We start from the raw sequence: 18,101 nt of genomic DNA, 5'->3' as shown, positions 1-18,101 counted from the left end.
GGGGCGAGAGGCGCGCTCCCGGAAGTGCGCCGTGCGCAGGCGCAGTGCCGTTGGCGCCGGGCGGGAGCGGCGGCGGGGCGGCAGGGGGCCGGGCGGAGGAGCTGAGCGGAGTAGAGCGGAGCCTCGGCCGCGATGCCGCGGGAGATCATCACCCTGCAGCTGGGCCAGTGCGGCAACCAGAGTGAGCGGGCGCCCGGGCCGGGCGGCGGCGGGGCTGAGCCGGGCCGGGGGAGCGCGCCGCGGGCGGGGCCGGGATGCTGTAGGGGGCGTGGGCGGGGCCTGTAGGCACCAGGGCGGGGTCTGATGCGGGGGCGGGGTCTGATGCGGGGGCGGGGTCTGATGCGGGGGCGGGGCCTGCCGACACCGGGGCGGGGCCTGATCGGGGACGGGGCCTGCCGGGACAGGGGATGCTCCGGGCTCTGCCCCGGCCCGGCGTGGGGGACCGGCCCCGGCCCCGGCCCACCCCGATTCGCTCTGGGGGACTGGCCCCGGCCCGGTGTGGGGGACCAGCCCGCCCCTCCTGACCGCTTCCCCCCACCACAGTTGGGTTCGAGTTCTGGAAGCAGCTCTGCGCCGAGCACGGCATCAGCCCCGAGGGCATCGTGGAGGAGTTCGCCACCGAGGGCACCGACCGCAAGGACGTCTTCTTCTACCAGGTACTGCCGGGCGCTGCCCCTGCCCAGGGGCCAGCCCCTGCCGCTCTGGGACGTGCAGTGGGCGCGCTGTGCTATGGGATGCGCCTTCCCTCGTCACCGGGTTGATCCATGCCCGGTGAATACAGGCAGGGCTGTCTGTGACTGCTTCAGCTCTCTCCGGCAGCCCCCTCCCCGTTCAGGGACTGGTGGGCTGACGCTGACCCCAGGCTGGTTTGAGCAGCAGCCTCAGCCAAGCGCTCCTGCTAGGCAGCACGCTGTCAGGGCTCCTGTCTGTGCTCCAGTTTCTGGAAACGGATGTGTTGTGGAGGCAGAAACGCGAGGCTGAGGCTGCCATAGATACCACCTTACGTAACCACTGCGAGCACGAGCCCGTGAGGGCAGAGCCGCCCCCCCCGCGCCTGCCCAGCATTCAGGATATGCTCTGGGGCGCATAAAATGCTGCATTATGGACAGGTCATACATAACAAGTTTCTCTTCCTCCTCTTCCCTGTCAGATGCCGGCTGTGCCGTGCTCTCCCATGGCCAGGGGGTGGCACACGTACTTGCAGTTTCTCTTGCAGTAAGAAGCGGCGCTGAGCTGCGACTGCATCACGATCTTACTGCTCCTTGTTAAAGGCAGACGATGAGCACTACATCCCGCGAGCCGTGCTGCTGGACCTGGAGCCCCGAGTTATCCACTCCATCCTGAACTCCCCTTACGCCAACCTCTACAACCCAGAAAACATCTATCTGTCTGAGCATGGAGGGGGAGCAGGGAATAACTGGGCCAGTGGCTTCTCACAGGTAACAGCTCGTTAGGTGTGAGGCTTTATAGCGTCTTTCTCATGTCAGGCTCAGTACACTGTGTCTGAAGGATGCCACGTCACTTGGCAGGGACACTTTGTGGCACCCTGGGCACAGGGTCACATTGCCAGTCTGACTTGGCTTCACACCAGGCTTGAGGAGCTCTTTTCCGTTTTCTGTGGGAAGGGAACAAATCGTGGTCTGCTCTCTCTTGCAGGGAGAAAAAATCCATGAAGATATTTTTGACATAATAGACAGAGAGGCTGATGGGAGCGACAGTTTGGAAGTAAGTAAACCAGGGGATTTGGGTCCAGTTGCCCTCTTTGGCATCCTTAGTGCCAGGCTGCTGTTTTATAGGGTCAAGCTCAGCCCTTCAGTGTACACAGACTTCCTCAGCTTGCGTCTGGGTGCCAAGCAGAGAACACATAGAGAGGGGAACTAGACAAAGGAGGTCTTTCCCGTCACTACTACATCTGCCAGGCTTCCCCAGAAATCTTCATACTGTACGCTCAGTGGGGCATTTTTCTGCCCCAAATAGGCACTTCCCACAGGATACAGTCCACAAGGTTTCCAGGCATTGTGGTGCTTTTTCCTTTTTATGTTCCACCTCCTTCCCATGCCTCTCCGCTGCGTCAGCTGAAGCAGGACACACAGTGAAGGTAGGGAGGGCTGTGCTGGAGCAAGGCACCTGCTGCCCCTCTGCCTGCAGCAGGGGAGGGAGCCTCGGGCTGCCAGCAGGCAGGTGTTTAGACCCAGAGTTGCTGAGTGCTTTGAAATCCACAGAATGAGTGCAGGCAGCTGCAGCTTCATTTTCTCTCCAGCTGGGTTAAAGGGGCACCGGGGATACCGATGGCTCTTCGGCTGCTTTGCCGCGTGCCTCTGGCAGGACCTCGGCCGCTGTCCATGTAAACCTGTTTCCTGCGCATAGACAGGCAGGGCTCCCTGGTGCCTGTGTCAGGCTGTCAGATGGCAACAGGGGAAGGGAAAACGTCATTGTAAAATAAGTCGGCAGAAGATCCAAGAGCCCACTGTGGGACCTGCAGCAGGCAGGAACTGCCCTGAAGTCAGGTGGAGGGAGTTTGGCCTTGGGCACTCTAGGAGGAGGGGAATGGCATGGAGGGCCGGGGAAAGGACTGAGAACATGTACCTCCATTTTGTATGGCTGACTGGACCCTGAAGGTGACACTGCAGCTGCTCTGAAGTCTGTTCTGGGGTGGGAGGAATCCGGGAGGCTCCTGAGCAGCAGTTGCGCTTCGTGGTGCGTGCAGAGGAGTGGATTCCGCCCACTCTGGCAGAAGTGGCCTGACGAGCGTGTGGCTGTCGCTGTGGTCTGGAGGAGCCAGGGCTAGCCTCCGCTCCACCCGCAGGCGTTAGCTCCATGCTCTCAGTTGTCACGGGCGGTTCTCGCCCCGGCTGGCCAGTCTTTGCTGGAGGTGGTGGCGGTGGCACGGCATGCTCTGCTCTCTGCCTGCTCCTGGGCCTGAGCTGGACCTTGAGCTGCCTGCGTTTGCTTCCTTCCAGGGGTTCGTGCTTTGCCATTCCATTGCCGGTGGAACGGGCTCCGGGCTGGGCTCGTACCTCCTGGAGAGACTGAATGACAGGTGAGCGTTCAGCCTTGTCCCCTTCCCTCACGGCAGAGTCTGGCCCAGCCCGGGCACCCAGCCAAAGCGGGGAGCTGGAGAGCGCTGACTCAGAGCTACCACCCCCACCCAAACACTGTCTTGTGCAATCCCTGGCACACTGCCCGGGGAAGGGATGGCTCTTGATAGGCCTGGGGACTTCAGAGGCTCTGAAACTGGACTCCTGCTGTCCAAACTCTGCCTTCCCTCAGCCGTTCTTCCCAGGCAGCTGCCTTCTGACACCCTGACTGTGCAGGGGAGGGTGGGAGGCTCTAGCTGTGGGCTCTAAGCTGCCATCCCTGCCTGTTTCAGCTTGCAGCCTTTTGAAAAGGCTTGTAAGCAGCTGCTTAATCAGCCTGCGGGTTGCTCAGCCTTGCCTGTAGCTCCGTCTGGCAGCCTGCTCCTGTACTGCTAGGGTAGGCACTGCTGGGACAAATTCTCTCCCTCCCTGGGAGCCAATTCTGGCATGCAGCGCTGGTGACTCACTGCTGTCCTGAGCCCCGGAGACTGCAAAGGGAGCTCGTGGGAGGAGAGAGTGCTAGTGCTGGCTTGGTGGTGTTAACTCTTGAGGTGGCTGGGCTTTCTTGCCAGGTATCCCAAGAAGCTGGTGGAGACCTATTCAGTTTTCCCAAACCAGGATGAGATGAGCGATGTTGTAGTCCAGCCGTACAACTCTCTGCTGACACTGAAGAGGCTGACACAGAACGCTGACTGCGTGGTAAGAGTCCTGCTGTGTGTCAGGCCAGCAGCACAGCCAGCTCCTGCGTGGCAGCCATGTCCCCAGCCACTCCAAAATGCAGCTTTTCCTGGGGCGAGTGGCATAGCTGTGTGGGGTGAGTGCCTCAGCAGCATGCGATGTGCCTGCGAAGCCCCAGGTGCAGCAGTGGGTGTCCAGAAGGACTGAGCAGATGTGGTGGCTCCAGGGGCAAGGGCTCTGCACTAACCCCTGCGGAGCTGTCGGGCTTGGCATTTCTGCCTCCGGGATCCAGCAGATTCTTCCCGTGGCAGCGAGGACTGGTTGTGCACCCTCTGCGTAGCTGCACTACAGCTTTCCACTTGGACTCAATTCCAGCACCGCACTGAGCACCCACAAGCCCAGCCAGGCAGCATCTTCAGCCTGCACCGGGGCCTTCGGTCAGGTCCGATCCAAGACACTGTTCGTCCCTCCCAGCTTATCTCTGCATGTGGCAGGGCAAGAGCAGCTGTGCCAGAGCTGCTGGGGCTGAAGGTTGCTGTGAGGTGCTGGCCCAGAGGCAGTGCTCTTTGCGAGAGCGCTGGGGAACAGAGCCAAGACGGGAGGGAAGAGCTTCCATTGACAGTGTCAGTTACGCTCCACAGATGAGTCAGCTTGTGGTTTCAAGTGTCTGCCACCTGCCGCAGGGGGCTCTGCCAGGCTGTGGCGCTCAGGGCCTGTGCTGGGTGAGCCGGTGCCCTGGGACACAGTGTTCAGGGCTGCCCTTCCTCAGGCTGCCTCCAAGGCTCTTGACAGAGCCAGTTTTTCTCTTGCAGGTGGTTCTGGACAACACAGCCTTGAATCGGATCGCGACAGACCGACTGCATATTCAGAACCCATCGTTCTCTCAGATCAACCAGCTGGTGAGAAGGGCGATTCTCTCTGGAGAAGCCAGCATGGGGCTTCCCCGCTGTCTTTAATTCACTCTGAACCTGCTGCATGGGCTGGGTGTGATGGAGGGCAGCCTAGAGCCGTGAACAAGGGTCCTCCACCCTTCCCAGGGGCGGCCGCCATGGGCGCTCCAGCTTCCCCTGGCATGGCTGCGTGAAGCAGGTTTCGAATGTGCTCTGCGACGCGAATGCTGACCCCATCCTCTCCCCCAGGTCTCCACCATCATGTCTGCCAGCACCACCACGCTCAGGTATCCCGGATACATGAACAATGACCTCATCGGGCTGATTGCCTCGCTGATCCCCACCCCCCGGCTGCATTTCCTCATGACAGGGTACACGCCGCTCACCACCGACCAGTCGGTAAGGCAGCCCGCTGGGCTCTCCTCCCCTTCCCCGAGGGCAGGAGGAGCTGCCACGCTCACCTCGTAACACCCGCCAGTCCCACGGCCTTGGTGTGAGCTGTAATTGCGTGTTCCAAGTCGCAGGCCCGTGTGCCCGCACCACATGACAGCTGCGTGTGATGTGAATCAGACGTGAACAGGCAATCGTGCTTGTGCTGGGCTACCCGCTGCGTGCATCAGGATGGCTGCAGCAGCTGTGGGAGGGCCAGCAGTGTCTGATCTGACAAAAGCTACCCTTAGAAATGATCGGAGCGAGCCCAGCAAGTGGCCCTGCCAGTCCTGCCACCCTGGTGGGCCACCGGCCCAGGCCGTTTGGGTCAGAACACTGTTGATTGTTGTCATGCCAAGACCAATTGTGGGCTCCAGGCATCAGCCCCTTTCTGGGGCTTGATCTGTGTTCTGGGAGGGGATTGACACCCCTCAGCTGCATCCAACGCTACTGCTTGCGTTTAGCTCATCCCCAGCCACTGCCCCCTCAGCCCCCCCGGTGAGAGCAGGGTAGTTCTGTTTTGAGAGGCACTCACCTGCATTGGCCTCTCAGTTCTGCTGGGAGCTAACAGCTGCTGTTCTCCTCTCGTTGTGTGCATTTCCTCAGGATGTTACTCAGAGAAGCAAATCTGAAAAACTGCTGGCTCTGAAAAGGGTATCAAGTGTGTGATCTGTCCTTCCAGGGAGGAGTGTGGGGAGGGCTGAGCCAGCAGCTCAGACGGTGCCTGGAGCGGGGCTGCCGCACCGCCAAGTTGTCCTTGCTAGGGGCACTCCTCTGGGTGCCGGCCCTGGCTGTGGCCCCCCCCGGCCGGCAGCAGCTGGGCAAAGCCCACGACAGCCCTCGGGGACTGCAGTGGCCGGCCTGCCCACGGGCTTGGTGCAGGGCGAGGTGGGGAGGGGGTGCAGTGGGGAATGACCCCTCCCTGTCCTCCAGCCCTGCTTCTTGCCTCAGCAATGGAACAGGACAGAATTTTGATGGCAACAACATGAAATGCATCCCTGTCACTCTGGTCCCAGCTGAGCTTTGCCTCGGCCCCTGCTGTGCTGCCGGGGGGACAGCTCGGCGCCCTTGTGTCGCAGCCTCCGCCAGCGCTCCGGTTCTCAGCCTGGCTGCGCCTGTTGTGTGACTTTGGGATTTCCCTACCCTGCATGCGGCTTTGCACGTGGCTCCTTCCCTGGGGCCAGGGCTTCTCCATCCAGCTGCCCTCCACTCCTGTGTGCATGTACAGGGCAGCAGGAGGGCAAGGGAGCAGCACACCCGCTCCCTCTGACCCCTGGCTGGCATTTGCAGGTGGCTAGCGTGAGGAAAACCACAGTCCTGGACGTGATGAGGAGATTGCTGCAACCTAAAAACGTGATGGTGTCCACAGGGCGAGACAGGCAGACCAACCACTGCTACATCGCCATCCTCAACATCATCCAGGGGGAGGTGGATCCTACGCAGGTGAGCTCCCACGGCCGCTTCAGATCCTGATGGAAATGGTGTGGCCGGCCAGGGAAGGCCATGGTCACTGTCTTCCTGTGCGGGGACCCTGGGGTGAGACTGAGCGGTGCTGTAGAATTGGCTCCAAGTTGCTCCTGTGTGGGCCCTGGCCTTGTGGAAAGCCGTGAGGAGCCTCCCTACCTGCTGTTTGCTGAAATCCACCTTCCTGAGACCATGTGTCATGCAAGGAGCAGCTCCTGGGTCTGCTGTGACCAGGCTGCTTTGCCCATCCCCCTGCAGCCACTTACTGCTCTCATCCCGCCAGGTTCACAAGAGTCTGCAGCGGATCCGGGAGAGGAAGCTGGCCAACTTCATCCCCTGGGGTCCTGCCAGCATCCAGGTGGCTTTGTCCCGCAAGTCCCCCTACCTGCCATCTGCACACCGCGTCAGTGGCCTCATGATGGCAAACCACACCAACATCTCCTCGGTGAGTGCCTTCCCTCTACACGGCAGCGCTGGGGCCCCACAGCTGCAGCTCTGATGTCTTTTTGTTCATGAATGTCGCCTCTGCGGCTTTCACAAAGCCACAGCAGGGCCTGCAGATGAGGGGAGGGTGGGCAGCTCCCAGCTGGGGCACAGCAGGGCTCAGCGCTGGTCTGGGGTCCCGTCAGTCCTGCTGCGCCCCGGTGCCATTCTCCCAGGAGCAGGCCGCAGCAGGACTCCATCTCCCCGGCCAAAGGCAGCCTCGGAAGCACCAGCTGATCCCGGGTGCTGGCTGGGTGCAGGGTAGCAGCTACTGCCGTGTCGACCTGGGGCTGCCTGCCTGCTCCTAGGCAGCAGCCTGAGGAGGTCGGGTCCCCGCCTGCCCCGTGGGATCCCTGGGGAGCTCTGGCCCTCCTGACCGCTGTGCTGCTCTCCAGCTGTTTGAGCGGACGTGCCGGCAGTATGACAAGCTGCGCAAGCGGGAGGCCTTCCTGGAGCAGTTCCGCAAGGAGGACATCTTCAAGGACAACTTCGACGAGCTGGACAACTCCCGGGAAATCGTGCAGCAGCTGATTGACGAGTACCACGCGGCCACGCGCCCTGACTACATCTCCTGGGGCACGCAGGAGCAGTGAGTGCCCTGCCAGGGGACGGGAGGATCCCACGGCCACCTCCACGCATGCCGGCAGGGCTTGTCTCTGCCGTGCCCATGTTTAGCACCCCTCAGCACTGCTCGGCCACGGTGGAGCTGTCGCACCGGCTGCACACACACACGCTGCATTCCTCAGCGGAAGCAGCTCTGCAGGGAGCAGCACTGCCCCTGAAGACCCTTGGCAGGGGACAGCCTCCGCTCCACCTCGTGCCCTGGCCCAGGACGGGACTGGGGCAGCTGCGCACCGGGCTGGTAGGGAACCTCCGCCCATGGGAGGAGTGGTCGCTCGGAGGAGGATGAGAGTGAACCTGGGGGCTTGGAACAGGCCTGGCTCAAAGAGTTGGGTGCACATGACCCTTGTGGCCAAAGGCTCTGGGTGGCTGAGCTAGTCCTTGCCTTGGGCAGGAGCCTTGTTCCTCCTTTGCCAGATCAGGCCTGGGGCACAGGCTGTATCTATATTTTTGTAGGTTATTTCGCTTTAATAAAGGCTGTTCCTGCACTGACACCACCTGCAAGGCTCCTGGAGGGAGCAGTTGGGCAGGGAAGCGGCTGCAGATGCTGCGAGGGCCAGCGCTCGCCTTGCCCAGCTGGTCAGCCGTGCTGCGCAGCTGCAGCCCAACTGGCCCAGCTCAGCAGGAGCGCTGAACTGGGGCCGCTGCTCACCTGCATGTTGCTGTGGTGCGTGGGGCCAGCCCTCCCCTGGCCGGCAGCATGCTGTCTGGGCCCCGGTGGCGCTGGGCGACTGCTGCGGCGGAGCCAGAAATACTGGAAGGACCTGCCGGCACGGCTGACCAGGGACAGGAGCCGGCGCCACCCTGCCCGCCCTGCCCGCAGAGCATGTGGTGCCCCCGTTAAGGTGTCACAGGGGCAAGGCCCTGTGCAGGAGGGAGACCCCTCTGCCCCCCGAGGGCCCTCAGAGCTCTGGATCCAAGGCAGGGATGGCACCACCAGGAAGGACACAGGCTTGGGGCCGGCTGGCGTCGAGGAGAGGGAACGACAGACAGACACAGAAGCTCCAGTCCTGCCCTGTGTGAGTCAGGCTGTGACGGACGGGGGTGTGGGGCAGCGCTGGCGCCGGTCCAAGCCCAGGCAGCCCAAGGTGAGAATTAGCCTTTTCCTCTGACCCTGTGGCACAGAGCAGCAGGCTAAAAATACCCACCCGCCATGGCAGCGCTGGGCTCCCACGCCCTCTTTGGCAGCGGCCCCGCGGAGGCACCCGCTGCTGGGGCAGTTCCCCCCCGCCCAGGGCGGCCAGTGCCAGGGGGTGCCGGGGAGCTGGAAGCGGTGCCGGAGCGCTGCCTGCGCTGTTGATGAAATGCCAAAGGGCGCAGCGAGCAGCCCGGCTCCAGGCGCTGGCCGGAGGGACAGCGGTCCCTGCCCCCAAGGACACGATGTGCTGCTCCTCCCCGCCGCCGCCGCCTGTCCCAGGCCCCGCTGCACTCGCTGCCCCGGGGATCACACCGTCCCTGCCGCCCACTGCGGGCCCAAGCTCCGGGACAGGAGGCCCAGCGTTTCCTTTGTGCATTTATTTAGAAAAACAAACAAACCCCCCCCCCCCGCAACAACTAACAAACTTTAGAGAGGCAACATTGAGGGGCCGAGCCCCAGCCGTACCAGCCACCACCCCACCGGCCACCCCTGCACCACGAGCCCCGCCATGGGGCCACTGCGAAGCGCCAGGGCCCCGCCGCTGGGCCAGGAGGAGCCCACTGGTCCCCGAGGCAGCTCGGCCAAAAGCCGCCCGCAGCTTTCCACGAGGGGTGGGTTCAGCGGACGGACAGACAGACGATGGCACAGCACCGTTGCCTGGCACCCCCTGCCCTGGGCAAAGCCCCCGGGGTGGCAAGAGCCAGGGCAAGGGCAGAGCTGCCAGGCAGCATGAGTGCTGGAGGCGAAGGCACCGGGGTACAGGGGATGGGGACAGGCCTGGGGGCAGCGTGGGGACCGCAGCATGGCGGCCCCGCTGCCCTCCAGGGAAAGTGCTGGGAGACGTGGGGGGCGCAGTCGTCTCAAAATAAATTAAGGAAATAACCAGAAAGGCAACAGCAGCACGGGGAGCAGCTGGGGACCAGCACAGACCTGCCGCTCGCTGCCAGGCCGGCTGCCCTCCCTGTGCCGGCCGTTGGGACCACCGCACTGGCCGCCAGGCTAGCTGTGGAAGGAGCCCACCGGCGGCCGGTGCTGCCAGGGCCCGGCTGTGGGGCAGAGCTCCTGGGGCAGCGCAGTGGGGTCCGAGGCAGGGGGGCTGGTGGCCGGCTCCTGGGGCTGGGGCAGCTGCCGGGCACCCAGGGAGGTGAGGTACGTGTTGAGGAGCTGGGCAATCTCATCCACCTGCAGGATGGAGGGGACGTGCTGGGTCAGCCTGGGGCACCCAGCACCCTGCAGCCCCCAGGGGGAGGGAGGGATGGCTGCCCCGTACCTGGGAGGTCTCAAAGAGCAGGTCCCGGTCCTCCACAGAGAGGCGGAAGGTGCTGCTGTCAGAGGCGCCGAAGGAGGCGATGCGGCTGTAGCAGAAGCTGTCCAAGGGCTCAGGCTCTCCCGGCTTGTACAGCGAGACAGCCTTGGCCCCGATGCCCAGCCACAGGCGCTGGGGCCCGGCCCCCACCGGGCTCTGCAAGGAGAGGGGTGTCAGGGCTGCCCGCTGCCAGGGCTGCCCACCACCCCTGCCCCACCGGGGCCTCACCGTGCGCAGGTCGACATCGAAGAGCGTGGAGCCGAAGCCAGGCCACTCCCGCACCAGCGCCACGTAGGCGGCCATGGCCTCGGGCCGGCCCATGCCTTGCAGCAGCTTCCACTTCTCCACGATGGCGGCCATGGTGCTGGCCCCCTCCTCCCGCAGACGGCCTCGCAGGCGCTGGTCCCGCTCTGCCCGCTGCTTGGCCAGCGCCTGCCCCCAGAGCCCACCGGCCAGCAGCCCCGCACGCAGCCGGGCCCCCCGGCACTTGGTGGGGGGCCGGCGGCGGGGAGGCGGCAGGCGGGCGTGCAGCACGTGGGGCGGGAAGAGCTCCTCCAGGCGCGGGAAGGGGGCGTGGGTGGAGAAGTCGCTGTTGAGGCTCTGCAGGCGCAGTGCCGCCAGCGTCTGCAGCGTCTCCTCCGACGTGGGCACGTAGCCCCGCAGCACCATCTCGTGCGCCTGCGGGAGGGCAGCGTGAGGCACAGCGTGGCCACCCCGGCACAGCCACCCCGGCTCGGCACGGTGCAGCCACCCCGGCACGGCTCTCACCTGCTCGAAAAGGAGGGCGAACTCCAGGCTGTCGCGCGGGACGTTGTCCGTGTCCAGGAAGCCGTAGTGCTTGAAGCAGAGCCGGCACGGCGGGTCCTGCTCCCGCTCCTCCCCGGCCAGGCTGCGGCAGAAGGGACCGGCCCCATCAGCATGGGGGGAGGCACCCCCACACCGTGGCCCACCCCCATCCCCTCTCCCCCATAGGCAGCGGAGCAGGACATTTACTTTTCAAACCTGGTGAGGACGTCGGCCAGCAGCGTGGTGCTGCCCACGGGCTGCTCCCGCCGCCGGGACTGCGCGTAGAGCGCAAAGAGGTTGGGGCTCTGGGACAGCCCCAGGCGCGACACCAGCTCCCGGGCCACCTGGGGCGAGACAAAGGCAACCGACGGTGACTGCGCGTCCCTGGCCGCGGCGCTCAGGGCTGCAAAGGGACACAGACAGGTCACGGTGGGCAAAGGCAGGCGGCCCCCAGCCCCAGCCACTGCGGCTCAGCTGGGAGAGACCCACAGGAGCCCCTCACCTCCAATGGCACGCTGCCCACCCAGCCCCACATGCCAAAATGTCCCGAGCCCCCTGCCCGGCGTGGATGTGGCCCCTCACCTCCTCAGCTGTGGTGTGGGAGCTGATGGCCACGCTGCAGGCAGGCGCCCCTGGGCAATGCACAGTGCAGACCATCTCCTGCCGCCTCATCAGCACCAGGATCTCCTCCAGGGAGGGCACACACTCCCGCCCCTTCGTCTTCCCCAGCGCCTCCCGGATGAAGCAGGCGTACTTGGCCATCTCCGAGGTGGGGAGCTGGCTCTCTGTCCTGCAAGAGATGCCAGGAGGGTCACGGCGGCACCGACCCGATGGGGGCCCTGGCACCCAGCAAGCTCCCGGCCCGCAGCTGGCGCCCGGCAGCTCCACCGGCACTCGCCTGTCCAGGTGGAAGTGCAGGAAGCGCAGGACGGGCGGGGAGGGCAGGAAGGTGCAGCTCATGCAGGTGAGCAGCTGCCAGTAGTGCAGGTCGCCCTGCCCGCCCGGCGCCGGCGGCTCCGTGGTCTGCTTCACCAGCTGGCAGTAGATCTCATCCACCAGTGGCGGCAGGTCCAGGCAGGTCTGCAGGACGCCCTGCATCAGCGGCACCGGGTCCCGCTCCAACTCCAGCTGCTGCAGCGAGTTGAAGAGCTTCACGGCCTCGTCGCGCAGCGTGGTGTAGCTGCGGGGGCCGGGGGCTGTGGGATGGGACGGGGGTTAACAGCCAGGGGGCTTCCCCAGACTGCCCCCGCCAGCAGCCAGGCACCGTACCCGCACCCAGGGCTGGAGAGAGCCCCACGCAGCGCCCAGCCCTGCCCCACCATCGCTCCCCACCAGCCTGGGGCGCAGGACCTCCGCCCGCCCCTCACCGCTTTGGTCCAGGCTGCCGTAGGGGAAGGGCAGCAGGGGAGCGTAGAGGGGGCTGCTGGTGTAGCGCAGTATCGGGTTGCAGTGGTAGATCTGCTCCAGGACCTCGGGGTTGCTGCAGTGCTCCTGGGAGGGCGAAGTGGTGGCAGCAGCTGCGGTGGGGCTGCCCGGACGAGTGCCTGGCACAGGCACCCGCTGCCACCCCAGGGCACGTGAGGCCCCGACCATCCATCCCGGCCCTGCTGATGGCTGCAGGCACAGGCAGCCCCATGCCATGGGCTCACCTCGACGTCACGCATGAGCAGCTGGGTGGGCGTCTGGACGGGTGCTTTGCTGTCGATGACCTTCTGCACCGCGCACACCCAGTGCACGGCCTCGTTCAGGTGCTCCGTGTACAGGCGGTAGCAATGCTTCCTGCCGAACACCGTCACGCTCCAGTATCCTGCGAGGGACAGACAGCTCACCCGCTGCCCACCAGCACCCTCGCCTCAAGGACCTCCACCCCAGCCAGGCTGGCTCAACACCCTGGGGCTTGGCTTAGCCCCTCCTCTGGGCGATGGAGGCCCCATGGGGCTGAGAGGGTGACACAGGGCATGAGGGGCCACAAAGGCGCAGCCTGACCAAGGGGTGCAGGCACCGTACCCGTCTCCTTGTAGGTCTGCTTGTCCGGCCAGAGCACGGAGCAGAGGCTGGTGAGCACGAGGGAGCCCAGCCGTCGGGCCCCCTTCTCATTGCTGCTGTAGTAGTCCAGGGAGTCGGGCGTCAGCACGAACCAGTACTTCCGAGGCCGGATCCAATGGGTCTTCACGCTGCCCCGCACCTCCCGCTGCAGCCAGCCTGGGAATGGGAAGCCTCAGCCCCTGCCACTGGCACCATCCACCCCACTGGCTCTCCAGGGCAGGGTCTGCCTGGCACCAGCCCAGCCGGTGCCCCCTGCCCCTCTGGGACAGGATCCAGCCACAGTTGGGGCACGATCCTGCCAGTCCCAGCTGTGTCCCGGCTACTCTGGAGGCAGAGGCCCCTGTGCCCATCGCAGCTGTGCCCACCTTTCACGAGAGCGTCAGGGTCATCCTCCACTGGTCCCGGGCCCTTCTCCACGATAAGGCTGCGCATCTCCTCCGCGACGAGCAGGGATCTGCGGATAACACAGGGCTGAGCCCGGGTGCCCACGGGTGCCTCCCATGGCCCCTGAGCACGGAGCCAGCCCAGGGGCTGGGGTGACCCAGGTCCCGAGGGGCTTGGGGTACCCCGTGGTGGGAACACAGCAGAGCCATCGGGTGCAGATGACCCTGGCTAAAAATAAGCTGTTTGCAGTCGTGGCCCTGCCAAGGAATTCGGAAAATGAACAACCAGGAAGGAATGTTGGCAGCAGCGTCAGCACTGGGAGGATGGGGAGCGAGCAGGCCCCTGTGTCCCGGCACCCCGTCTCCCCAGGCACACACCACCCCAGGGCACAGCCTCGGCCAGTGGACATGGCCTGGCAGAGCCTCCTGGCCCAGCAGAGCCTCCTGGCACAGGAGGAGCCACACACAGCCCCTGCTGGCTAAGCCTGCGGCAGCCAAGCCATCCAGCATAGCAAAGGGATGGAGACATGTCCAAGGATGCACCAGGGATGGGGACTGAGTACGGCAGCCCCGGCCCTGCTGTCCTCTGCTCTAGCCGATAGACCAGCACAGCATGGTGCCAGCCCCATGGGCAGGATGGTACAGTACACACCAGTAACTCCTCCCACAGTGTGCCAGGCCCCCAGCTCCCGCAGCACCACACGAGGGATGCGATGGGACACCCAGCAGGCTGGAGACTGGGCATCACTCACCTCTCTGAGCCACTGCTGCTGCGGGTGGGCTGGCTCAGGCTCACCTCCAGGGACCCCTGGGGAGGAAGGAGATGTCTCAGCCCCACGGTCACCACCTGGCACCCCCAAACATCCCCCCACTGACTGCTCGCCTCCTCGCCAGCCCAGCTCCAGACCCAGAGGGACAGGGTTGCGTCCTGCTGCCATGGGGCAGGGAGCCCTGGTGCCTGCCAGGGCTGCAGCTGGGGCACCCCAGGGGTGCAGGGGCAGCCGACGGGTGTGCTGGCCATGTATCCTCAGCTGACCCGGCAGGCTGAATACCGTGCAGAATTGCACAAGGTCAGTGCTGAGTAATACGCTTACGGCACAAAGTCCCATTGTAATGGAGCCGCTGACTTCCTGCCCACGGCGGTGGGACGCGGCGCAGGGAAGTCCCTGGCTCTGCAGCGGGACGGGGGCTGGTTCCTCCTTGCGCAGCACAACTTGACGTGGCTGGTGCCGCTCACGTGATGACCCCAGCACATGTGCTGGGACACGAGGCAGGGCCCAGGCACGGGCAGGCACCGGGTTGGGCAGGGCGTGGGGACACGGCAGTGCTGGCGGATGCTGCCCCGGGAGATGCGCGGGCGGTCCCGCCAGCTGCAACCCAACAGGGCAGCCGGAGGCACAACACGCCAGAGCGCGCCACGAAACGCCAAGAAAAAGAGAAGGCTGCTAAAAATAGTGGCGGGAGGGGGGAGCCACTGCAGGTATGGCTGCATCACGGGGCAGGGCCGGGTGCCACGGACCCGTGGCATTAAGGGCACCTGTCGCACAGCGCCAGCACCCATGCACGGGGCCAGCTCCTCCAGCGACCTTCCCGCTGCCGGGGAGGGCTCCACATGCTCCCTCATGGCTGCGGGCATGGAGATGGTGCCCAGCTCCTTGGCCACAGCTTGCAGGAGGAGTCGGTGGTGGTGGCCAGCTCCTTCTCAGGGATATAAATAAACAGGAGAGGAGCCGCAGTGACAGGGCCAGGGCAGCTGCTCCCACGCTCCCAGGAAGGGGCGGCCAGCGCTCCGGGTTCCCAAGGACCCCCCAGCCATGGCGAAGGGCTCCCCGGGGAGCTTGCATCACAGCCACCCACGCCAGCCCGGACCTCCGGAGCCAGCAAAGCCCATGGGACATAGGAAGCCCAAAGATGGCTCCTGCTATTGCTGTGCCCTTGGCACTGCCACCATTGCCCAGAGGGCCCAGCTCCAGCCCTGCGGCTGTCCCTGCTGCCCGCCGTCCCATGGGGCTGGCACTGCTAGAGAAAGGGATGCGCTGCCAGGTGACAGCTAGTGGGGGGGCTCAGGGCCCTGCAGCAGGGCCCGTGGCAGGCAGAGGGAGAGGGGCTGCAGCAAGCGGGACTGGGCTGTCACCACGTCCCTCGTTCCCTGCAGGCAGGGACGCAGCCCCATGGCTCCGGAGGAACCCCTGGGAGCCGGGGCTCCCCCCACCGCCCCACGCTATCAGCCGTCCCCCATACAGCCCAGCCGGAGGAAGCGCTGGTTTCCGCCGTTCTGCTTCCCTAAACAGAGGAAGCAGCCGGAGTGGGGAGATCCAGGCCTGCTCCCTGCGCCCCGCACGTGCTCCCGGGGCGCCGTGCACTGGGAACAGCCCCGGCCTGCTCCGCAGGTCTGCACTGAGCCACGGCCGGCCCCGAGGAACCCGTCTTGCTGGGACCCCCCGCACCCCGGCCAACCTGACCTCGGCAGCGGCGCAGGGCAGGTACAGCCCCCGGTGCGGGATCTGGCACCGCCAGCCCCACGGTTCCTGCCCCGAGGAGCAGGCAAGGGCAGGAGAGCGTGGGCAGGGCAGCACGCAGCTCCATGGGCGGCTCGGCTGCCCCGCCGGCCTGGCAGCGCCCCGGCTTCGGCTGCACCCCAGCACCCGACGGGCAACAGGGTCCCGCCACCACGGCCCAGCAAGGGTCCCGTGCCGGGACCCAGTTGGCAGCGGCCCCCGCACCCCTCGGCTCTGCCCCGCGGGCTTCGGGACCCCCAGCGGCCTCCGGGGGCGGCCCCGGGGCAGCGGCTCCCCCGCACCCGCTGGGCCCGTCCTCCCCGCGCCCCGCGGAGTCCCCCTAGCCGACGGTGGGGACGCGCCAAGGGCAGCCCAGGCGGCGGGGCCGGCGGGGACGTGCCCGGGCAGGCGGCGGACGCGCTCGCCGGGGTGGCGGGCACCGGGCGGGGGCCCGGGCGGCGCGGCCGAGCGGGGGCCGGGGCCGGACGGCCGCGCCGAGCGGGACAGAGCCGTGCGCCCGGGCGGGGGTAGCCGCGCACCGTCGGTCCCGCCGCGCCGTGTCCAGCCGCGGCTCTGGTGCCCGTCCCGGAGCCGGGCCCACCTGGTCTCCCTGGGCGCGGAGCTCGAAGGACGCCTCCTCCTCCTCGGCCTCGCCGTCCGCCTCCCGGTCCGCCTCGCCGTAGTCCCGCCGCAGCAGCGTGAAGCCTTGCCGGCAGCACAGCAGCCACCACAGCCCGCCCGGGAACGGCATCGCCCCGCCGGCACCGGACGGGACGCGACGGGACCGCGACGGGACCGGCCCGCCGCCCGCGCCGCGCACCGGCCGCCGCCGCCGGGACCGGCCCCGCCGCTGCCGCCGCCGCCGCCGCCGCCCCGGGCGGGCCGGGCCGGGCGCGTCACCGGGCGCCGCCAATCGCCGCGCGCGGCCCGGGGCGGAGCCAGGGCGCCCGGGGCGGCGGGGCCGCCGCTTGCGTCATCTGCCGGACGGGGGCGCGCGCCGAACGGGGGGAGCTCCGGGGGCGCCGCACGGACGGGCTGCAGCAGCGCCGGTGCTCCCGGAGCCGCCGCCAGCCTGGTGCACCGGGCATCGCCTGCTCCGGGCGGGGACACCGGCACCGGGCCCTGTGCCGCGCTGGTTCCGGCAGCCCCGGCGCTTCACTGGCCACGGGGTCGAGCTGCCCCGCGGCACCGGCGCCATGTGCTGCCGCAGTCCCGACGGCCGGCCCGGGCAGGCGGCGCAGCCCGGCGCGGTGCCCAGCCGTGTGCGGCGGGCAGCACCGCGGGCTGCAGGCGCGGGCAGGGGCTCCGCGGGCGGGAGGGCACCGAGCTCGGGCAGGCCTGTCCTGTCGGCCCGCCCGGCGCCTTCCCGCGAGAGGAGCTGGTAGAAGGGGCTCATCGCGGGTCAGCCCCGGTGCTGCAGCAAAGCCGTGTGGCTCAGCTCGACCCTGAGCCCTGCCCGGCTGCAGAGGGTCGGTGGCACCCTCGAGCCGTGGGTGCCATGGCAGTACCTGGGCCCCGGCCCCTCTCCCAGAGCCCCAGAAGGGGTTAAGCACATCAGCCACGGCTCTGGCTTTGCTACAGCTGTTGGGTCAACACTGTCTCTGGGAGCCCGTAGTGCTGGGATGCGCACGCAGGAAGCGTCGGCTGCCAGCTCTCCTCCCACACAGCCAGCGCCAGGCCTGCACCGGGGCCCGAGTCCCAGTGCGGGAACGGCGCAGCAGCTGGGGCAGGCATGGGCACCGGGGCATTGGGGTAGAGCCCACCAGCCATGGTGGGGGACAGAGCCAGTGTGGGGCCTGGAGACGCAGGGAGATGGTGGCACAGCTGTGGGGCAGCCCTGGGCACAGCTGTGGCACCAGTTCTGAGGCCAACCCCAGCACAGCTGTGGGGCCAGCAGAGGAAGGGTGCGGTACTACCCGAATCTGGCCCTTGCTCCCCATGGGGTCAGCGCAGAGGGTGGCAGGGGACATGGGCCCATCACCCCGGTTCTGCAGCTGCTGTGCAGGGATGCAGCTGTGGCTGCTGAGTCAGCAGTAATGGCGTTTCCGGCCCAGCAGTAGGTGAAGGGTCTGAGATGGCTTCTCCCAGTCAGAGTGCTGGGCTAATTCCGAGCAGGAGCCTGGGGGTGAGCAGGACGCAGCCTCCAGCCCCGGCAGGACCGGGAGGTGCTTCCCTGCATGCCTGGCTCTGCTGCAGAGACCCCACGAGCAGCTGCACCAGAGCCAGGCCCCGTCTTGCTCCCAGCACCCCAGAGCACTTCAGGCCTGGTGCGTGGGGCTCTCGCGTGGCCCCAGTTGTTGCC

At 66.5% G+C, this 18,101-nt stretch overlaps 2 protein-coding genes across 4 annotated transcripts; one reads left to right on the top strand and one right to left on the bottom strand.

Annotated features, from left to right (window-relative positions):
• Nucleotides 1-32: 32 nt before the first annotated feature.
• On the top strand, nt 33-8,139 carry TUBG1 (tubulin gamma 1). Its single transcript, XM_064473038.1, has 11 exons — nt 33-181; nt 544-656; nt 1,272-1,439; nt 1,657-1,725; nt 2,961-3,040; nt 3,650-3,776; nt 4,568-4,654; nt 4,895-5,044; nt 6,365-6,517; nt 6,822-6,983; nt 7,417-8,139. The coding sequence occupies exons 1-11, from the start codon at nt 133-135 to the stop codon at nt 7,612-7,614; spliced, it is 1,356 nt and encodes a 451-aa protein (XP_064329108.1). The 5' UTR covers nt 33-132; the 3' UTR covers nt 7,615-8,139.
• Nucleotides 8,140-9,192: 1,053 nt separating this feature from the next.
• Nucleotides 9,193-16,685, bottom strand: PLEKHH3 (pleckstrin homology, MyTH4 and FERM domain containing H3). 3 transcript variants are annotated; one of them, XM_064473035.1, is made up of 13 exons: nt 16,401-16,685; nt 14,054-14,109; nt 13,284-13,372; nt 12,880-13,074; nt 12,522-12,679; nt 12,240-12,363; nt 11,771-12,068; nt 11,455-11,662; nt 11,089-11,216; nt 10,855-10,975; nt 10,315-10,764; nt 10,051-10,242; nt 9,193-9,962 (listed from the first exon to the last, which is right to left on the bottom strand). In XM_064473035.1, exons 1-13 carry the CDS (start codon nt 16,548-16,550, stop codon nt 9,780-9,782), a joined length of 2,352 nt encoding a protein of 783 aa, XP_064329105.1. In that variant the 5' UTR covers nt 16,551-16,685; the 3' UTR covers nt 9,193-9,779. The 3 variants fall into 3 exon arrangements, with proteins under 3 accessions (XP_064329105.1, XP_064329104.1, XP_064329103.1); XM_064473034.1 differs by having other exon boundaries at nt 11,080-11,216; nt 16,401-16,684; XM_064473033.1 differs by having other exon boundaries at nt 10,051-10,764; nt 11,080-11,216.
• Nucleotides 16,686-18,101: the final 1,416 nt, after the last annotated feature.

Source organism: Phalacrocorax carbo, chromosome 25 (genome assembly GCF_963921805.1).
Source record: "Phalacrocorax carbo chromosome 25, bPhaCar2.1, whole genome shotgun sequence".
Taxonomy (NCBI): domain Eukaryota; kingdom Metazoa; phylum Chordata; class Aves; order Suliformes; family Phalacrocoracidae; genus Phalacrocorax; species Phalacrocorax carbo.
This window is presented reverse-complemented; position numbering and strand designations above follow the sequence as displayed.